General features: G+C 43.3%; 1 protein-coding gene across 3 annotated transcripts in view; it reads left to right on the top strand.

The window, feature by feature from the left end:
• The first annotated feature begins 289 nt into the window (after positions 1–289).
• UBXN2B (UBX domain protein 2B) overlaps positions 290–22834 on the top strand; it is a 60109-nt gene continuing 37564 nt past the window's right edge. For 2 of the 3 annotated variants that reach the window (XM_033933950.1, XM_033933948.1), the window contains exons 1-3: positions 290–419; positions 3144–3338; positions 16269–16361. In XM_033933950.1, the coding sequence (XP_033789841.1) occupies positions 3207–3338; positions 16269–16361 (225 nt within the window). In that variant the 5' untranslated portion in view covers positions 290–419; positions 3144–3206. Of the gene's footprint in view, positions 420–972; positions 1079–3143; positions 3339–16268; positions 16362–22834 lie in introns of those variants that run through there. The other variant, XM_033933949.1, reaches the window with a different exon arrangement.

Here is a 22834-nt window from a genome sequence, read left to right as displayed (position 1 = left end):
GAATGAGAGTAAGCTTTGCATTAAAGAACGCTGGTGTAGAAGGACTGAGGTTGAGATAGACATTAGAATGACATGGGATGGTTTCCCGTGGTTGTCCGCGGGGACGGGGATCTGTCACCATGTCATTCTCTTCGTCGGAGGCCTGGTGGGTTTTTTTTTTTGTCAATAACCAGACATCAAAAGTCATCCCCTCTTCTGCTAGCACGCGGGCATGCAGATCTCCACGTGCAACTACCTAGCTGTAATGTCGCCAAACGCATGCGCAAGTAGTCCTGCCCTCCTCTGACGCAAATCCCTGTTTTTTTCGCCAAGGCGGGACGCAAGGAGCGAGGTTGTGTCTTGAGACGCTTCCGAGGGAGAGAGGTGGTGTCAGAGGGTGTAGAAAAGCTGCAGCGGGATTGGTGGTGAACGATTCCAAGGTATCACTTTGACGGTGGGAGGAGGAGGTGTTGGAACGTGGACCGAGGGAGGGGGGGGGGGGACAAATTAGAACCGGGGAGAGATGGCAGATTATGGGGAGGGGAAGCCGGTCCTCTAGTCTGCGGATGCGCGTGAGATTGTGAGGGCGGCCGAATGCGTGTGTCTTAATATCTCAACTCATTCATAAACCTAATCATATATTTTAAGATTTGTGCTGGTTTTGTGTCTGATTATAAACGTTATTTTTGCCCTTTATTTTATATATTATGGTTATTGTAAGCTGTCCGCCCTCCAAATTTTTTTTATCGAAAAAAAAAAAAAAAAAAGTGGAAATAAATATTGAATTTTATCAGCCCGTTTTAGCTTGCTAGATCATGCCAATGTGAATTGATAGATACTTCCAAGTCGGAGCACTGTCACTGAACCATTTCTAAAATACAGTCAGATGTGCCAGGTGTATTTTGCCAGTAAAGTGCAATGGGAGTGGGCATTTTACAAAAGATAGTGATTGAAATTTTCAGAACAACAGCAATTGTTTCACATTTCACAACATACATGTGTAAGTCTTGGCACTTACATGTGTATATCTGCCATTTTACAACTTACACTCGGAATACTGCAAATTAACAACAGGCTGCAGCATTTATCCAGGAAGGAGGTGCTTCTACTTTGAGACATGCTACTTCTTTTCCCTCTTTCTCTTTGATCTGTCCCTTAAGCTTGTATAGGTTTGTGCAACTCACAAATGGAAGATTAGATTAGAGATAGATTAGATTAGAAGATAATTATAGGTTTATGTGATCATTGTTTTATTACTTGTTTTTCTTTAGAAATATATTAAATAGATTTTTATTGAATTTTCAGTATCAACCAAGGATGTTGTATTTTTTGTTCAAAAACATAAACCCCATTGTAAGTTGACTGGAGTAGATATATCTTAAGTCCACCCAGCATAGCATGTAATTTATTAGTATGAATCCAATGAATAATTGATGTATACTGTATACTCGAATATAAGCTGAGGTAACCCTTTCCCCCACAAAAGAGGAAAAAGGGTTGACTCGAATATAAGCATGGGGAGGGGGGTAGTTAATATTCAAGTGCTCTGCCCTTATAGGCTCTCCACCAGCCCCCCCTCCCTTCCTTTCCTGCCAGGCTCTACACCCTGTCCCCCCTCCCTCCCTGCTCTGTATCATCTCCCTCCCGTTGCCTTGCAGGCCTCCACCAGGCCTGCTATAAAACCACATGGTCCAGGGGTGGCCCAGGACAGGAGGGAGCCCTCCCGCCGACTCTAAAAACTTTTACTTCCCTCCCACCTCTCCCGCATATCTTTTGAATTCCCTGGCGGTCTCAGGAGGGATCCTTCCCAGCCGACTGTGATGATTTTTACCTCCCTCCCACCTCCTCCCGTGTACCTTTCAATTCCCTGATGATCCAGTGGTGAACCAAGCAGGAGCGATCTTCCCATACTCTTGCTTGGCGCAGATCTGCTAGCTGAATGACTGCCTGCTTATATTCGAGTATATACAGTACCTAATTACCTTTTGCCTGTATTTAGATTGTAAATTTGTTTAAGATTAAGAAATACAAGTATTCCTTTGATACAGTGAGAAAGGAATTATTGTGTTGGCTATTAGGTTTGGATTTATGAAATGGCGCTGAAAAAAATAGACTCCAGGCTGAGTGCTCTTTTATAGGACAGTACACTTCCCCCTCCTTATTCGCGGTTTCAATGTTTGTGGTTTCGATTATCCACAGTTTTTTCCCCAGGCCCTCCCCCCCCAAGAATCGCTTGTTGTCATTGCAAAAAAAAAAAACCGGCCCTGGGACTTGGAGGGAAGCGATCAGAGGCGGTGGGGTGGGTGATCGGAGGCGGAGGGGGGCAATTGGAGTTGGCATGGGAGCAATCGGAGCATGGACCTTACCTGATGGTCTAATGGTGACGCGGGGCAGGAGCGATCTTCCTACACTCCTGCCCCGTGCAGAGCCGTGCTGTGAGTTCCCGTGGTCTCGTGAGACCATGGGAACTCAGCATCACGGCTTTGCACGGGGCAGGAGTGTAGGAAGATCGCTCCTGCCCCGCTTCACCGCTAGACCACCAGATAAGGTCAGGGGGTGGGTCAGAGCTGGCCAAAAGTTATTTGCAATTTTTCCCTATTCGCGGGCCGGTTCTGCCCCTAACCCCCGCAAATAGGGAGAGAGAAGTGTACTTAGGGCGGATTCCTGGCTCATTAACTAAGGCCCTCTTTTACTAAGCCCTAGTAGAGGTTTCTACAGTGGTAAATGCTCTGGGCTGCGGTAGAAATCTCTACCATGGCTTAATAAAAAGGTGGGGGGGGGGGGGTAAGTTAGTTGTGCACACAATTCAGGACCACATCAAAATTTGAGCTACCCTTATGGAATCCTGGAGGTTAGTGACTGATACAAAAATCTGAAAAAATACAACAGGACTACGAGTGATTTGTTTTGGTTAATAGTTGAGTAAGGATTCAGTATATTAAAACACAGTAGATAATTTATATCTCACTATTCTAGACCATGCTTGGGAAATATATCTTCTAAAATGCTGTTTCATAGGCAAAAAACAAAACACTTTTGATCTTCCTGTGAATTATTTTTGTAAGCATTATTGCTATTGGCACGGAATGAGAGAAAACATTTTACAAGCTATGCAAGGATTATTTATTTAAAAGGTAATTAATTCCTTTTGTTATTTCTTGAAGGGTGCATTGCTCATGAATACCATTTTTTGAAGATTTTACACAGCAAACTCCATTGGCCTGCCGATGGCTGCTGCCCATTCAAAGAACAGCGGTCCTGAGAAAATTGTAAATGAGCTTTTCAAGCAGGCAAGAGAACTTGGAGCAGTTCCTTCAGATGAAGCCTTAAGAACGTCAGATGATTTGGATAAAGCTAAAGTAAGTGTTCTACATTAGTTTTCATGTAAATGGTTTAAAAAAAAAAAAAAGATCAACTGATTTTGCTGCTTCTTTTGTGACTTGTTAGAATAATTTGTAATATACCATGGAAGGTGGTATGAGCACACTGCAGTTGTTATCTACTTAATTCAATTTTTCTTCTCTTTGACATTACCTGTTAAGTACTAATAAAAGTGAAATGAAATTTTTGAAATAGCCTAACAATTTCTCTTTCGGTTGGAACACATTGTGGCATTTATTCAGCGGTATTCACTTGTCTCTACTCAAAGTAAGTTGCAAAAATAGAAGTTATATCATTACATCATCAACTGAAGTTGGCTATGCAGTCTAGCCTTTCCTGTCTACAAATAGATAATAATCCAAAAATGCTAAGAAGTTTTTACTGGGTGCTTAATCTGAATATCTTTCTATAGTACACATCTGTTGCTACTAGCCAGGTCATTTGTTCCCATCAATTTTAGAGGGCTTTCTTTCTCATCTGATCCCACTTACAATCTGATTTGTATTTTTACTAGCTGAGAGTCCTGGGAGGACATACCTTGAGGGACATAAAAAATTATATGTCTTCCAGGATCCTTGGTAAAAGGAAAACCATATGGTAATCTTGTCGACTGCAAGTTTTGAAGAATCTTGCTGTACTTGACAGTGCAGCTGTAGGTACACTGCCACAAGGGATAGTGCCACTGACCAAAAGTGTCATTAGTAGAGAATGACACTGGACAAATTTTACCCCATCCCCGTGGGAACTCATTTCCCCATCCCATCCCTACAAGTTATTTTCCTGTCCCTGCCCCATTCCTGAAAGCTCTATCCTTATCTGCACAAGCTTCACTTTAAAATCAGAAGTGTTCGAGGCTTTTGCAGTTAAGGAAGAGCTTACAGGAATGGGACAGGGACAGCAACAAAACTCATGGGGAAAATATAGTTCCTGCGGGACGGGGACATATTTGTCCCCTTGTCATTCTCTAGTCATTAGCAATGGGCGTATGGGCCCAAAAGTGTTTTAGCAATGGGCCCATGAGCTGCCCTTGCCTCTTGTAACCCTCATCACTGTCTGCTTATTGTCACTGGCCATTCCTTTTGCATGGGGTTGGTACTTCATTGCTTCTTTCTCTCTTATGCACAGTTCAATTGCAATCTGTTTGAACTGTACAGGGCTCTGTAGATACAGTGTGGGTGGGCCATGCACAGATGAAAAGGAAGTGGTGTTTTAATTGAAGTAATTTTCACAGTAAAATTAACAACAAAGAAAAAGGGATAGGGAAATAATAAGATTCCTCAAATGAGAGGCAGGGATCTGTGATACTGTCATCAGCACGACAGCAGTAGACCACCAAAATACACTGAAAGCAATGGTGGAAGTGGAAGCTTTAATACACATTAAAATCAATGCCTGTTCGAAGTTTCAAGTTTATAAAAAATTTGTTGTACATGCAATGCCAAATATTTCAATGCGTATGACAATTTAAAAAAGAGACAAAAATAAAACAATTTCATACAAATAAACAAACAATATTTACGTACAAATAATTACCGATACAAAATGTTTATATTTTATGTAAATGTATCTTTTGTGCACAATTGTAGTTTTAAAAATGAATAAAGAATTAAAAAAAAAAAAAAGGCGAGGGGAATGAACTACAATCTTTAAAGAAAATACAGAAACATTTAGGGAAAGAACATCTGGAGGGTAACAAAAAATAATCATGGTAAAGAAGATAAAGAAGATTTCATATACATAAGGTCTGATTAATATTAGGTATTAGAGCATAAACATTAATGATAAATGAATTATCCTATCTATGTCTCAAATACGTCCTTATACTTAAACTTTTTAAAGAGCTTTTGAATTTTTCTAGTGAGGATTCATCACGTAAGTAAATTGGTAGGTTGTTCCAGAGCTGGGGTGCTATAACCGAAAAAATAGTAGATCTCCTAGTACCTATTACTTTTAAAGAAGGGATAGTCAGCAAATGCTGTTCTGTTGATCTAAGTGTCCTAAATGGAGAATATGGTGTCAGAAGACAATCCAGAAATATTGGTGCGTTAATTTGACGGATTTTAAAGGCTATCAGTGCGATTTTATAAGTTATTCTATGCGAGATTGATAAGTGTGCTTTTTAAAGAAGAGGTATGACATGATCATATTTTCTTGAATTAGTAATAATTTTTATTGCTGTATTTTGTATAATTTGTAGTCTTCTTATTTTTTCTGGGTTATACCATGATACAATATGTTGCAATAATCAAGCCTAGAAATGATTAAAGAATGAATGAGAATGTTAAGAGCTTCTGGTTTTAAGACTTTTGATAAAGATCTAATCCTTGTGCACAACTGCAAGCTGTTTGCCCTTTCATGTTTTGCTAGAGGGAAGCATATTTTGTTCCTTCCCCCTCTAGCTGCCCTGGACGCAGTCTTATAGTTGAAAACGTGGCCATGTTGGGCAATGTTTTTATTGTGCATTAAAGCTTTCACTTCTACCATTACTATATGTGCATCTTACAGCATTTATGGTAGGCCAGCGTCCAAGGCCTCTATTGCCAGGTAAATCTGCATGGCCTTTTCATCGACATACATTGCCTGTGGTAAGGAGCCACCAGTTTCTCTCAAAGCCCACTCGACCAGAAGTGTTGTGACTTCGTGGACAGTCTCGAGCGGTTCATCTGGCTGAAATTTGTAGAGCGGCTGCTTGGACTTCCCTTAATATCTTTACATGAGTTTAAAGAGTGGATGTGGCGGCTCGATCTGATACTGCCGATGAGCCTCGGTGTTGCGAGCAGGTGCTTCTCTCCCACCATAGACTATACCATTGCTCTGGTACATCACCTATTGTACAGAATTCAGAGTGGATGTAACAGAATAGAAGATTGGGTTCTTACCAATCTTTCTGTTAATCCACGACGGATTCTGAATGGCCCGCCCTTTGTCTACTCTGATTCTTTCTGTCTTGGTGTGGGGACTCATCCTGTATATGTAAGTGTCTAATGTAGCCTTTGACTACTTTAATGTCTGTGCTTGTTGCTGCTATGTTTGTGCATACCTTTTTATTCATGTTTCCTGTTTATTAATTGTTCTATTATATTTTGCACAGCAGGACAGAGTACTTTTATGTTTGTGGAAAAGTTCTCCATGTCTCCTTCTTCTAGCTATGCTTTGTTCCAGCGATGTTCGATTGCTCTGGAGCTCTATGTCCTCTGCTATGTGGGAGGAGCCAAAGGCAAAAAAGTGTGGCTTTCTGCAAGATCTGATTTGAGGGTTTGGATTGAACACCTATCATACAGAATCTGTTGTGGATTAGCAGAAAGAAGATTACCAAAAGTAAAAACCTAATCTTCCATTAGTATTTAATTGCTCCCATGGTTATTTGTGTTTAGGGGGAGTATATGATGGTACAGGATTAACGTTGCTTAAGAGCCAGTGTTGCATTAGAAGTTGATCAGGAAATAAACAGCTGGGAAGGCTGGTGCTCACCCAAAATTGATCCAGGGAAAACAAAATTATTCCAGGACAAGCAGGCAGCCTATTCTCACGTGTGGGTGACATCATCTACGGAGCCCGGATGCGGACAGCCTCACAAGCAGACTTGCTTGTAGAAACCTTAGAAGTTTCGCGACTGCTGCACCGCTCATCCTGTGGTTTCCAAATTTATGAATGGATTTTTAAATGTCAAACCACCTATTAAACCTCCTCCAGTGGTTTGGGATCTTAATGTTGTTCTTGCTCAATTGATGAAGCCTCCTTTTGAACCAATGGATACGGCTCATCTTAATTATCTCACTTGGAAAGTGGCTTTTCTCATTGCACTCACTTCTGCTAGACGAGTTAGTGAGCTACAAGTTTTAGTTGCTGATCCACCTTTCACAGTATTCCATCATGACAAGGTGGTCCTCCGTACTCATCCTAAATTCTTACGTAAAGTGGTTTCAGAATTTCATCTCAATCAATTAATTGTACTAACAGTGATTTTTCCAAGACCTCATTCTCATCCTGGAGAATCAGCTCTTCATACTCTGGACTGCAAGCGTGCTTTGGCCTTCTACTTGGAACGCACCAAACCGCATAGATCTGCTCCTCAACTTTTCGTCTCCTTCGATCCCAACAAGTTGGGAGATCCCATTTCTAAGCGCACTCTCTCCAACTGGATGGCTGCTTGCATTTCTTTCTGCTATGCCCAGGCTGGACTGCATCTACAGAATCGAGTCACAGCCCACAAGGTCAGAGCCATGGCGGTATCTGTAGCTTTCCTCAGATCTACTCCTATTGAGGAAATTTGCAAAGCTGCCACTTGGTCCTCGGTTCATACTTTCACCTCTCATTATTGTCTGTCTGCATCCAGGCTCCGTGCATGACATCATCCACATGTGAGAATAGCTGCCTGCTGTCCCTGGATAGCACCTGTTACAGTAAGTATCTGTGCTATATAGCTTGAGCCCAGCACATATGAAGGATAGTGCTCACTGAGCAGAAGCAGATGAGTTCATGAGAGGAAAGCAAAACACAAGAGCATTTGATAAGTTATTTGTATTCAGATGTCAAAAGCAAGTTCTGCTGCTATAGTATTCCAGAGTAAGGGGCAGAAATAGACATTTAAATGTACTGAATTGCTTAGACATGCATCCTATCCATTAAAGTGCTGTTTTCAAGCTGACAGAATTGCTTTTTCTTTAGAAAAGCAAGCAGAAACCCAAAACTGCGTTAAAAGCATTTTCTTTTCTTTTTTTTTTTTTGGGGGGGAAGGGGGTTGTTCATTATAAAACATGTTGAGAATATGTTGCATTGTGGAACATTTGGATCCCCTGAAGCAGCTGGCAGAGGCCGGTGAAATAAAGATCTTTGTCAAGCATATGATATTGGATTTTAGCCAATTCTACTAGGTTATCTGATAATGGAATTCAGCCTACTCTTTTAAATTGAAGAGCATTGGACCACAGATGGACTATAAGAACGGGTGCACTGTTGGGTGCTGTTTATTGAGAACCTCCTATTTGAGTACAAACTGTTGGAGTTTTTATGGCAATGATAATACTGAAGATAGCAGTGTGGAGTTTATATACATTCAAAGCTAACATGTTAGTTTGAAGCTTTTTTCCTCCATCGATGAAAATTTATGTGAGAAGTTTCTCTTTAGCAACACTAAAGGCTAAAAAAAAAAAAATTCTAAACAAAGTGTACTATGTATTTTGCCTCTTTATCTAAAAGGACCCCTCTGAATTTCTAAACAAACTGTATATTGTAATTGCTGCTTTTCCATGATTCTGTATACTGTAATTTCATTAATTATTTGCATATTGTAACTTGCTGATTGTCCAGCTCTCTTCAGTTGTAAACCGCCTAGAAGTCGCATGATTGTGGCGGTATAGAAGAATAAAGTTATTATTATTATTAAATATGAGGTAATATACAGTATAAGGACTGAATTACAGTTAATATTGGTGTTACCTCCTATACCATGGAATGATCACTTCAACAATTAATTTTGAAAACCACTATTGAGACTTTAAGATGCATTAAACATTAACATGTCCAAATGTATTTCATTATTGAATAGACCTTACTGAAAATGTCACCTGTAGTATAACACATAAGGCATATTGTACCTTTGTGAATCTTGAAATGTTGCTCAATATATGGTGGACACAAATTTTCTATACAGCTCTTCATCATGATTGGGCTATATATAGTGCACATTGATAACTGCCATTGCATGCTAAGTATTGTTTTCTCTTAAGTATGTGCACTTTCATATCGCTCTCAAACAATTGCACTTTCCAGTGGAATAGGGATGGTATGCTGAATGAAGGGTCTTCCATCCACTTCTGTGAGTTCATTGAAAGAGATACTGATCACTGTTTTCAGTACCTCCTCCTTTTCGCTGCACTCTGCTTCCACCAGTCAGTTATTTCTTCTGCAAATGAGCCTGCAGGAGCATGTATGTGATATGTAAACCGCATAGTTGTATGAGGTATATAAATTTTTTAATAAATAAATAAACTTTGATCTGCTCAGTCTTCTTTTTTGTTTTTCAAGTATTTTTTGCTTTTTTTGTTCGTTTTTCTTGCTTCCTTCAGCTCCTGAGTGGAGTAGAACATGTACAAGTGGATCAATTTTTCACTCCATCAAAAATTACAAAGACTAGGGGACATTCGATGAAGTTACAGGGAAATACTTTTAAAACCAATTGGAAGAAATATTTTTTCACTCAGAGAATAGTTAAGCTCTGGAACGCGTTGCCAAAGGATATGGTAAGAGCGGATAGCTGGTTTTAAGAAGCGTTTGGATAGGTTCCTGGAGGAAAAGTCCATAGTCTGTTATTGAGGAAGACATGGGGGAAGCTACACCTTGTGTTTTGGCCAGGTACTAGTGACCTGGATTGGCCACCATGAGAATGGGCTACTGGGCTTGATGGACCATTGGTCTGACCCAGTAAGGCATTTCTTATGTTCATATGTTCTCCAGTGACTGCCTAGCCTGTGTGAGGGGAGCAGACTTTGGTCTGCTGCTGGCAGGTGGATCCTGCGGGACATGCTCAGCCAGCCTTCTTGAACTGTGGGGCTCGGGGTTTTCTCATTCTGTTAGCTCACTCCTTGACTTGATCAGGAGTGCTAGTGCAGGCTTTACGGGCACCAGTTGCATTTCTTCAGAGCACACACAGTGTTGGCTGCACTTTCCTCTCCCTCTCCTCGTGGTATTTGTGTTCTAATCCTAGGGATTGAGCCTTGGTCTGGCTGTGGCCTGACTGGCAGCTAAAGAGGCAGAAGAGGCAGTTTTCCTGGTGGCAGAGGTCCTCTGATTTCCAGCTATCCTGAGAGGAGCTGTGGCAAGCTGCAGCACATCTTTCCAGCGTCTAGTCTGTGAGTAGCCTGCGGGGTAGATTGGGGGGGATCTGAATTGGAGGTTTTTGTGGTTATAACTTGTTATAACCTTGTTCCCCCACCCTAAAAATCGCTGTTTTTTGCCGTTCTCCAGTGGAGATATAGATGTTTTTATTAGCGAAAAATCCTGGTGGTTGCCTTGGATTTTTCCTGATTTAAATTCTAAGTTCTCCAACTTCTTCAAAAAGCCTTATTTTGGAGTTTAACCACCAGAGGGGGAGTCCTCATGCCCCAATAACATGTATTCATATAGAGTTTGTGCCAGAAGGGCACCGGAAGAATGCTCTTGTGCCTTGTGTTCTGCCGCGCATGCTGGGGAGGCGGGTACCTCATGTTCAGCCTCTGACCATCTTATTAATCTTCCAAAAGATTGTTGGGATGGTTAAGATGATCTCTCTCATGGTCCCATAGTGTGGCGGCAGTACCAAGTAAAGGCACTGATAGCCCCAAATGGAAAAAAAAAAACGCTCTAACCCTCCTCTTGAAGGGGGTTCTCAGTCCTCTATGCCCTTTACATCTGACTTTGTGAACTTGCTCTGGCAAGCCTGTCAGTGGTGCAGGCACGATCTTCTGCACAGCCTCCCCAGGCTTCAGCATCTGTTCCTCCACAGAGACTCATGTCTCCCCCTGACTCTTGAGAGTTGGTCGGACTGGGTCACTAAAGATAATGATCTGGATGCTTACCCTCTTTCTCAGAGTGAAGCTTCAATTAGAGACAGTGCGACACTGGGTGAAGTGGATCAGGGTCTGAGTGCTGCTATGGACCAGGATGAGGACCTCTCTCTGCGCAGGCTGTTCAAGTCTACTGCACTGATGGATCTTCTCATTGAATCGCTGAAGGAGCTCAAAATTGATTCTCCTCAGCCTAGTACACAATGTTCTCTGCTGAGCGGGATACGCTCTCAGCCAACCGCCTTTCTGTGGCATCCAGATATGAAAGTTCTTATTTCTGAGCACTGAGAACCCTGAGGGCTCCCTTAAGGTGGCTACAGCTATGTCCAAGTTGTATTCTAAGTACCAGGAGTTCCAGTAGATGTTTGCTGTGTCTAATGTGGACTCTCTGGTGGCTCAGGTGACCAAGTGCATGTCCCTTTCCAGTGTGTGTGTGTGTGTGGGGGGGGGGTAGTGCTTAAGGATCAAAAGGCTGGACATGTTGCTGAAAAGGCAGTTTGAGACCTTGTCTCTGATAGTGAGGGCTGCTGTGGCAGCCTCCTTTGTGGCTTGAGCGTGCCATTCTAAATTGCTTATCCTAGGAGGTGCGCCTTCTGATCCTCCTTCCCAGCTGTTGCTGGTGGGAGTGCACTATGTGGCTGATGCTCTTTATGATCTGCTGAGAGTAGTAGGCAAGGTTTTGGCTTATTCTGTGTCAACTTGAAGAATTTTATGCATCATACATTGGGCTGGGGATTCCACATCCAAGGCCACTCTCAGCAGGCTTCTGTTCAAGTTCGCACCTTTTCTTCTCTGGGTCCTCGTTCCAGAGATCCTTTCAGAGCCCACAGGAGAAATTCTCCAGAAATAGAAAATATCAGGGCTCCACCTCCCGTCCTGATGGGCAGCCCTAGAAGTCGCAATGATGCCAAGTCTCTAGGCTCTCCATGCAAGATTGGAGACAGGCCTGTGAGACTTTCTGGAAGCATAGGATACAATCACAACACTCGCTGGCAGGCAGACTGGAAAAAGCAGTCCAAGTCCAGGCGACCCTGCAGAGGTTCCAGACTCAGATTTAGGCTCCAGCAGATACTCCATATACTTTGTCATGCCCAAGAAAGGCTCAGACGATTAGAGGCCGTTTCTGGACCTCAAGTACATCAGTGTGGCTCTCAAGGTGCCTCATTTTCATATGGAAACCGTTTGGTTGGTCACTGCCTAGTTGTAGCCGGCAGTTCCTGGCAATGCTGGACTTGGCGGTGCTGGATTTGACAGAGGAATATCTCCATACCCCTATATTTCTGGATCACAGGCATTTTCTTAGATTTCATGTCCTGGAACAACATTTTCAATTCATATCTCTGCTCTTCGGTCTTGCCACAGTTCTGCGGACCATCACCAAGGTGATTGTTGTGGTGGTGGCTCACCTCCGCAAATTGGGTTGGCTTATCCAATCTTACTTGGACCACTGGTTCATCAGAGCTTCCTTGCAGGAGGAAGTGGAGAGAGCGGTATAAACCATCTTGGCAACCCTTCAGAGTATGGGATCGATTGTTAACTTGAAAAAGAGTCAACTGCAGCCTGTTCGGTCCCTGGCGAACCTGGGTGTCTGCTTTAACACAGAGGTAGGCTGGCTGTTTCTTCCAGAGGCATGCTGGTCAAAACTTGGGAACCAAATCAGCTCTCAAGTTTCAAGTTTTCAAGTTTTTTTTTAAATTTGATGAGTCGCTTATTTAGATTTACTAAGTGATTTACAACAGTAATAAAAATATAAACATATATTTAGACATACCATTTAAAATTTAAAAATGATGGGTTAGACCAACAGACTTACAGACTAATCAATACACAAGGTAATGAGGGATAGAACTACAATTCAATGCTTTAAAGTACAGAAAAGAACCATAGATCGAAAGAACATTAGGGAGGGAAAAGTAGAAACCTGAAGGGAAACTAGTGTAAAATTTGAACATAATTTAAAGATTAAAATCATCTTTAAAAAAGAAACTCTTTAAGTTACTTTTAAAACGGCTAAGATCATTTTCCTCTCTTACATGCTGAGGCAAAGTGTTCCAAAGTTGTGGAGCCATCACTGAAAACATATCATGTTGTCGAGTTCCGATAACTCAGCAGTCTCTATCGGTCTTGGATTGTCTTCAAGTCCTGGGGTTGATGGTAGCTATGATAGAAGTGGTTCCTTAGGCGAGAGCACTTATGCGCCCCTTGCAGCATTCCCTTCTTTCTCTTTGGTCTCTGCAGAGGGCTCTCTGCATGTTTGCCTGCCTGTCAGTGGCCCACTGCAGCATGGCATGGTGGCTTCGTCCCCAGTTGTTGACTTATGGATGCCTCTAAGGATAGACTCCTGAACAACGCTGACAAAAGATGCCAACCTACTGGGCTTGGGAGCACATTGCGAGGATCGCTCAACCCAGGGGCTATGGTCCATCAATAGGCTGGAGCTGGGAACCATCAAATTAGTGCTGAATCGGTTTTAGCCCTGGTTGTCAAACAAGACGGTCAGGGTCAACAACGCAACAGAGGTGGCTTACATCAACAAGCAGGGGGACATCAGGAGTGTCTGCCTATAGAAGGAGATGCAAACTCTCTTATGTTGGACGGAAACTCATCTTCTAGCCATTACTGCGGCTCATATCACCGGAGTGCAAAATGTGCAGGCAGGCTTTCTCAGCAGACAGACTTTGGGCCTGGGGGAGTGGGACTCTCTCGCTTCAGGCATTTCAGTCCACTGTCAACCATTTGGGGCAGCCCAACATTCAACTTCCTAGTGACAGCAAGAAACAAAAAGGCAGTTGTTTCTTCAGCCGCAGATACGAGTAAGGAAGTCCCGGGATCAATGCAGTGGTTCAGCCTTGGATAATAGACAAACTCATGTACGTGTTCCCTCCCTGGCCTATGATGGGAAGAGTCCTGAGATGTGGCCAGGCTTCAGGGACAAGTTATCATAGTGACTCCGGATTGGCCCCGGCATCCATGCTATATGGATCTGGTCCGTCTTCAGATCAGAACCTCTCTGAGGTTTCAGCTCCTCCAGGGACTCCTCTCTCAAGTCCGATCATCCTGCAAGATCCAGAGTGCTTTGGTCTCATGGCATGGCTCTTAAGCACTCATCTTTGAGCCAGAAGGGCTACTCTGATCTGTTAGTGTGCACCCTTCTGAAAGCCAGGAAGCTTGCCACGTTTGTGGCATACGTCAAAGCATAGGATACATTCCAACGTTGTTGCCACAAGGAATAGCTGGACCCTGTCACGTTTTTGGTGTCAGCTGTCCTGTCTTTTCTTCAAGAAGGTCTGGATATGGGGCTGATGATTTCTTCTAAAACTAATGAATTATGCCCTATTGGAAACCATAGGAGGGACCTACCTAGACACTACCAGGTCTACCTACTGCACTCATACAAAGACCCGCTCATTCAGTTAACACACAAACAACAAGAAAAAAGTGGAGAAAAAGCCTCAGTTCATCTTCATATGGCAAAAAACTCCACTTATAAACAATCATTAAGCAAGGTCCAAAACGTATCAGTTCACTCAGCAGTGAGAAACACTATAGTAGCCTTCGTAGGAACCACCTCAAAAAAAAATCTAGCACGCCAAATAACAAAACTTCAAAAAATGTGAGTAAAGCAAGCAGCACATATATGAGTCTCAAACACAGTCAATGGTAAGCAGGAACAAACAAACAAAACACTTAGCTGCAGACAGTGTCCAGGCTGTCTTCCATGCATCCAAAAAGTGCAAGCCTGTCTGGCCTCGCAGCCACTTTTTTTCTTTTTTCTTGTTGTTTGTGTGTTAAGTGAATGATTAGGTCTTTGTATGAGTGCAGTGGGTAGACCTGGTAGTGTCTAGGTAGGTCCCTCCTATGGTTTCCAATAGGGCATAATTCATTAGTTTTAGGAGTTTTGTATGTCCTTCCTTAGATTTTTTTGGGCTGATGATTTCTTCCCTGAAGGTCCAGGTTGCAGGAGTTTCCTGTTTCAGGTCGCAGGGAGCCAGATGTTCTCTCTCTTCGCACCCAGATATTCTCAGATTCTTTAAAGGGGCTCTGAGGCTACAGATTCCAGTTTGACAGCCCTGTCCATCCTGGAATCTGAACATCGTGCTGGAAGGGCTGTCTCTGTTTGATCCCTTGCAAGATGCCTCCCTCAATGACCTGACTATCAAGACGATGTTTCTGGTTGCCATTACTTCTGCGAGGCATGTCTCTGAATTTCAAGCCTTATCCTGCAGGGACCGTTACCTGTGTATCATAGAGGCAGGGGTTTCCTTGAGGACCGTTCCCTCCTTTTTGCCAAAGGTGGTTTTGGTGTTTCACATCAACCAGGAAGTTTGACTTCCTGCATTCCAGCCCTCTGGATCTATGAAGGACAGTCTTGAAGGTGCTGGATATCTGGAGGGTTATCCTACGTTACCTGGAAGTCATGAATGACTTTCATCTTTCAGACCATCTCTTTGTTCTGACAAACCCAGTGAAGAAAGGGAGGCTGGCTTCCAAAACTACCATTTCAAGATTGATTAGGTCTGCTATTTTATCCTACCTTTATTGTCTGCACAAAGCAGTCTCCTTTCGCTCTTCGCGCACATTCGACCAAGAGATTTGCTGGGTGATGACTTGATCTTCCCTTCATACTTTCACCAAATTTTATAGAGTGAACATGGCAGCTCAGGAGGACTCCTCATTTTAACCTCAATTTTGAGGACAGGCTTATCTCTCCCACCCGCAGTTTTGGGACTGCTTAGGTACATCCCTTGGTTCCACAAACCATCCCTATTGCACTGGAAAAAGAGATTATGTTCTTACCTTGGTAACATCTTTTCTAGTAGATAGGGTTGGTATGCTGAACCCCCCACTCTTCATTGTCAGTGTGCCTGCCTGGACTGCCTACTGCCTGAAGGCTGCATCTCTGATCTTTCTGCCAGCTATTGGAAGACATTTTATATAGGATGTATATAGTTCCATAAAGGCTTCCCCTGAATTCCACAGTTTATTATGGCTTCTGGTTAATAAAATTAGTTTGTTTGATCCTTTCCTCTCCATGGCATGTTTCTGAGCTATGTGTTTGAATTTATGACATCAAAGTCTTGTTGGGGGGGGCTCCCTGTTCTTCTCCTATTCTCTCCTGTAGGGTTGTCACTGGTTTTGAAACCAACTGACTAGGGGCAGCAGATAGAAGGTGGAGATACTGAAAACAGTGGTCAATATCTTCTGCAATGGACTCACGGGAGTGGATGGAAGACCCTTTGTTCAGCATACCATCCCTATCTACTGGAAAAGATAAAAACCTAATCGTTCTTTGACTTTGTATGAAAAAAAGAAAATTGTAGTATAAGTGGAATTTCTAATGTTGTAGGTCTCTTATTTTGGCAGTCCTTTTCTGGTGGTGGATACAAACTGGGTGATTCATTCCAGACTCGATCAGAATATGTATATGGAGAACAGCAACTGGGGCATGCACATGATGTAAGTAGTAATAATAGAACAGTGCATGGAAGACTAAATAATACTAATTGCCACAAATGCTTAGTTATTTCCATGCTTCAGTTCATAAATACATCTGCTTGTATGATTTTGTATAATTCTATCATATATAATTAGGAGCTTCTGATTTAGTTTTTAACCAATAAACAGTGATAAAAAATTCCCCAAAGCAATTCTTACAAGACTTCTTAACAGCTCCTCAACTAATATATGAAACATTTGGGCAGGGTAGAAGATGTCAGATTTTTTTCCCCCCCTCAAGACAACTATGTTGATCCTAGGACACTGAGCAAGTGTGGAAAATGCATGGTCAGGTTCACCTACAGTATGATGTTTGAAAGCTTCTGCCAAGGGTATTGGCACCTACAAGATCTCATAAAAGTGAACTTTGGATTTCAGATGCTGTGCTGGCATACCCTGCAAGGGAGATAATATCTTTGAAGGCACAGGAGCCAACTCTGTGGGTGCCAGTATTTGGCAAAGTTCTTCACTGTTTCCGTGGAGAAATACATAAGTTTCTCAACTTTCTTTAAACTGAGCTACATTAACTGCTTTTATACTTGCTCTGGCAAAGAGTTCCAGAGCTTAAATGTATATTCTTGAGTGAAAAAATATTTTATCCTGTTTGTTTTAAATGTTGTACTAATGTACTAAGTAACTTCATAGAGTGTCCTCTAGTTTTTTGAAGAATAAACAATCGATTCTCATTTACTCATTCCACTTCATTCAGGATTTTGTATACCTCAAATCATATCATCTTTCGCCATCTCGTCTCTTCAAACTGAAGAGCCCTAACCTCTTAGCCTTTCCTCATATGACAGGCCTTCCATCTCCTTAATCATTTTTGTCACCCTTTTTTGTACCTTTCCTTCTCTACTATAGCTTTTTTGAGATGTGGTGATCAGAATTGCACACAATATTCAAGGTGTGGTCTCACCATGGAATGATAGGCATTATGTTATTCTTGGATTTATTCTTTATTCCTTTCCTAATAACGCCTAACATTCTGCTTTGCTTTCTTGGCCACTGCCTCACACTGAGAAGAAAATTGACCCCCACCCCCTCCTTTTTTTACAAAACAGTAGCATGGTTTTTAGCACCACCGATTCGGAGGTAACAAATCCAGTGCTTATCAAATTCCTATGAGTGTTGGAGCTGTTACCACCGCGGTCAGCGCTAAAAAACATGCTATGATTTTATAAAAGGGAGGTTGTCCACAGTGACCCCTAAATCCTTTTCTTTGGCAGTGATTCCTAATTTGCAACCCAGCATCATTTGGCTATAATTTGTGTTATTCTTCCCAATGTGCATCACTTTATACTTGTCCACATTAATTTTCATTTGTCATTTTGATGCCTTGTCATCCTGCCTCTCAAGGTTCACTTGCAATTTTGTGCAATCTGCAAATTATTTCTCAGCTATGCATAGTTTTATGTCCTCTGCAAATTTGATCACCTCAAGTATTGTTCCCATTTCTGGGTCATATATAAATATATTAAAAATGCTAAAAAAAATTAGAAGGTGTAGAGCAAGGGTGTCCAACCTGTGGCCCCGTGAAGTATTTTGTGTGGCCCCGGTCGAGGGCAATGCAGTATTTTCCTCTGCTGCCCCTAGGTGTTTACTGTCTTGCCCGCTCCCTCCTCTGTCTTGCTGCAGCATTTACGCGTTTGTGCTGCCCCAGAAACATTTTTTTCAGCCAATGTGTCAAAAGGTTGGAAGTCAAAAGGTTGGACACCCCTGGTGTAGAGGATCAGAACTCACTTTTCAATAATGAAGTAACATCTACTCTGGAATATTGCTAAAGAACAACACATTCCACTTGCTACTCATAAATATGTGCAATGCACTATCTGTAATAAGGAAGACAAAGAGAAACCTTGAAAAGAAGATTGCATGGCAAGCAAAAACACATAGTAAAGCTTTTTTTAGCTATTTTGAAAACAAGAAGCTGGGAAATTAATTGGATTGGTTGGACTGCTAGATGACTGAGGAGTAAAAGGGGGTGCTCAGGGAAGACAAGGCCATAGAAGAGAGATTAAATTAATTCTTTGTTTCAGTCTTTACCGAGGAAGATGTGGGGGAGATACCAGTGTCAGAAATGGTATTCATTGCTGATAAGTCAGAGAAACTGAAACATATCTCTGTAACACTGGAAGATATGAGACAATTTGACAAATTAAAGAGTTCTGATTAAATTGAAAACTCAGTTTATAGAGCTATCTAATATAATAAAACTGTAAGCTGCGCATGCGCACTCCCACCTGCGTGTGCCCGTTTTCTGTGAGCTGTAGGGCACTGCAGGTAGGAGTGCGCATGCGCGCGAAGCTCTCTCTCTCCCTCCCCCCGAGGTGGATGTCGGCCTCGGTGGCACGAGGCGGATGTCGGCCGTGGCGGCTGTCGGCGGCTGCAGGCCGTGGCGGCCGAACCCGGACGGCATTTTACAATAAAACAGGCAAGTTGGCTTTTCAAAACCCCCACCACCACCGCCGACACAATATCTTTTAAAACCCTCCCCCCCAGCTTTGTGGTTAAGGCCTGGCTTCTTCGGGCAGCAGCAGTATTTAAAATTCGCTGCTGTTGCCGGCTTCGAATGGTAGGGCATGGAGTTAAGGAGAAAGGTATGGGGGGGAGGAAAATACTGCACAGAGAAGTGGGGTGGGAGGGAAATGCTGCAGCACACAGAAATGGAGGGGCAGAAAAAGGAAGGAAGGCAGGGGGAGCAGGAAAAAGGGGTTGATGGACAGGGGAAGAGGTGCTGATGGACAGGGGGGGGCAGAAAAATGAAGGCAGGCCTACTGCTGGACAGGGGGAGCAGGAAGGAGGTGATGATGGATAGGGTGAGGTAAAACAAAGGGAGAAGGGCTGCTGCTGGATAAGGTGAGCAGTGATGGGGTGGTGGAGGACACAGGGGAGGTAAAATGAAGGGAGAATGGACAGGGGGAGCAGGCAAGGGGTGGTAGTGGGCAGCCAAGGAAAAAAAAAAAAAAAGAAAGAAAGACAGACAGAAATACAGAAAGCAGCTAAGGAGAGAGAAAAAAAAATAAAGACAGACACACACACATATATTCTAGCACCCGTTAATGTAACGGGCTATAAGACTAGTTGTTAATAATTTGTAATTTATCTGTGAAATCCAGCATGGTACTGGAAGCCTGGAGGATGGCCCACATAACACCAATTTTTAAAAAGGGTTCCAGAGATAATCCGGGAAACTATAGACTGTTGAGTCTGATGTCAGTGCTAGGCACAATGGTAGAGACCATTATAAAGAACAAAATTAGAGAGCATATACAAAAGTATGGATTAATGAGACAAAGATTAACATAGATTTAGTCAAGGCATATCACTCTACTACATTTCTTCAAAGGTGTAAATAAACATGTGGATAAAGGTCAGTCGATATTGTGTATTTGGATTTTCAAAAGGCATTTGACAAGGTAACAAGGTACTGCTGAAGAAATCAGAAAGTCATGGAATAGGAGGTAATATCCTATTACGGATTTAGAACTGCTTAAAAGATGGAAAAGGGTAAATAGTGGGGTTCCCCAAAGGTCTGTGTTGGGAACACTTTTTAAAATGTTTTATCAATGATCTAGAGATGGAAATAACTAGTGAGATAATTAAATTTACTGATAACACAAAGTTGCTAAATCACAAAATGACACTGGGAGACTGGGCCTCAAAATTGCAGATGATGTTTAATGTGAATGCATTTTCTTTCCTCCTCCAGACTCGCTACTTGTTCCTCTGATCCCATCCCCACCAATCTACCGTATTTTTCGCTCCTTAAGGCGCACTTTATTTCCATCCAAAAGTGGGTGGAAATGTCAGTGCGTCTTATGGAATGAAGATATAAATTTTGAAAACTCCCTGTACCTTTTTAAAATTTCCCCCTGTTGTAGCTTTTTAAAACGGATCCATGGATTCCCCATACCTTTATAAACCACTTTTTTTAAATGAACCCCCTTTCCCCCTGCCCACCCGATGTACCTTTTAAAATTCAGCTAATAGCCTGGTGGGCAGTGGTGTGTCGGCCGTCAGGAGCGGGTTCTCTGCACTCCTGACTGGGCTACGCTGCTTTCTGAATGGCTGCCCAGTTCTCGTGAGTACCGCGAGAACTGATGGCAGCCATTCAGAAAGCAGCGCAGCCCAGGCAGTAGCGCAGAGAGCTTGCTCCTGACGGCCGACACCGCGAAGACTCCATGGACGGCGGCTTGATTCCAGCTGCACTTCGCTTCACACAGTCTGCTACAGTCTGAAGCCAGTGTATGGACATCAAATGGCCCGAGACTCCTGTTTCTGTAAGGGAGGCTTCCTGCAGGCACTGTGAATACCTTGCAGTCCTCAATCTTGACACATCTTCCAGGATTTAAAAAAAGATACAGAGAGGGCCCTGCATGTCTGCCTGCCCTGTGCCCGGCCTACCAGTAAACCACCAGAGGGTGGACAAGGTACTGAGCCTGGCAGGGAAGGGGGGACAGGGTGCAGAGCTTGGCAAGGAGTATGGGTTTGGGTCCAGAGCCTGGCAGGGAGAATTTGTGTAAGAATGTTTGGTTTTTTTTTTCTTGTTTTCCACCTCTAAATCTAGGATACGTCTTATGGTCAGGTGCGTCTTATGAAGCAAAAAATACAGTACTTATCACTATCTTTCCTACTGTCATCCCCTCTATTTGCTATATCCTTAACCTACTGCTCTCCACTTCAACTGTGCCCAACGCCTTCAAACAATATTGGAGTTACACTGCTCCTCAAAAAAAACTATCACTGGACTCTACCAACCCCCCCCCCCCCCAACTTTCATCCTGTTTCCCTCCTCCCCTTCTTAGCCAAGTTTCTTGAACAGTGAAGACTGCTGCTATGGAGTTCACCAAATGATGTTCACGTTGTGGGAGCAGGAGGAGCACATTAGGTGGCTGTTTGTCTTGCAACCATGGCTATATGTCAATGGCAGCGCAAGCCATGCAGGGCAGCAAACAGACATTGGCAGAGATTTTGGCAGACTCAGGGACTTCCCTCTCGAGCCACATATCAGTGGCTGCCATTTTTGTTGCACCTACACAGGGATTTCCTACCACGAGGGCAGCAATGAGTTCAGCATCTTCAGGAGTGAGTTCTGAGGGAAAGGGGGGGGGGGGGTACTGCAGTATCTCTGGAGCAGAGGATTCCCTCAATTCCATTCTTCTCACCAGACTTTTTTGTTGAAACAGCCTGCTGGTGCCCTCCCAGTGAATAGGTCTTGAGTAAAGGTATAGAGGGATCAGGATGAGGCTTCAGTGGTCTCATATTATGATTTGGAGGACCTTCTGGAGGTCACTGTTTCTAGGGGCTCGCAGGGAGAAGTCCTGGAAGATGGAGAGTTCCCAGTAGAGAACTGGGATGACCCTACGATGGCCCATTTGTTTGGGAAGGATGGATTACCCTCCTTTATTGTCCAGGCTCTGGAATGCTGAACATTTCCTCTCCAGACCCCCTTCCTTCAGACTCACTTCATTATGTTGGGCATTAAGTGGCCCTCTAGGTCCTTTCACATCCATACGGCCTTGAATCTTTTAATTTCAGCTCAATGGGACACGCCTGAAGTAGATCTACGGGTAGTGTGAGCTATGGGAAAATTGTATCCACCCCTGGGGGAGGAACTAGAGCATCTTAGGCTGCCAAAGGTGGATGCCTTGATCTCAGTGGTCATGAATAAGACCATGTTACCAGTGAAGATATCCACGATAGACATATAGAGGAGTTCCTGAAAGTGGTGTTTGAGGTGGTGGCATTGTGCCTGCGGGCCACTGTAGGTGGTTTATATGGCCTCTCCTGGGTACAGCAAGCAAGTATGGCAGAGGATCTGATTTGTGTCCTTCCCACCTTGGAGACTGGATTGGCTTATGCAGCAGATTTGCTTTATGATCTGTTGCACGTGACTTCTAAGGAGATCTCATTATTGGTCTCTGCTAGGTGGTGACTTTGGCTGTGGCATTGGGCCGCAGATCTGGCTTCTAAGTCCAGGATGGCTCGTCTTCTCTTTCGGGGAAAGCTCCTGTTAGGAGCAGACCTGGAGAAGATTGTGATGGATCTGGGAGATTCCAAAGGCCAGTGCTTGCCGGAAGATAAGTCTAAATCCTCCTTCCACAATGCTCAAGCAAAGTCATGGTTTCGGGAGTCAAGGTGCTAGAGACCAGGGAAATCTGAGTCATTCCAGAGACCACGAGTTCGGCAGAAACAGCAGTTTTTTTGTGGTGACAAGCGAGCTGTCGCCTCAGCTTCCAGATCCTTGGTGACCTCTCAGACTTCACAATGATGCCTTCCATGCCTAATCCAAAATCATCATTTGGGGGGGGGGGGGCGCTTGTTCCTATTTTTAGAGGAATGGGCCAGGATTACCACAGACCAAGGGGTGCTCAAGATAATCCAAGATGGTTACAAGCTCGAGTTCCCTGATCCTCTACAAGACTTTTATCTAG

This window comes from Geotrypetes seraphini, chromosome 2, assembly GCF_902459505.1.
Source record: "Geotrypetes seraphini chromosome 2, aGeoSer1.1, whole genome shotgun sequence".
In the NCBI taxonomy this organism is placed as follows: Eukaryota; Metazoa; Chordata; class Amphibia; order Gymnophiona; family Dermophiidae; genus Geotrypetes; species Geotrypetes seraphini.
The sequence above is the reverse complement of the archived record's forward strand: the minus strand, read 5'-3'. Positions and strand labels throughout refer to the sequence as shown.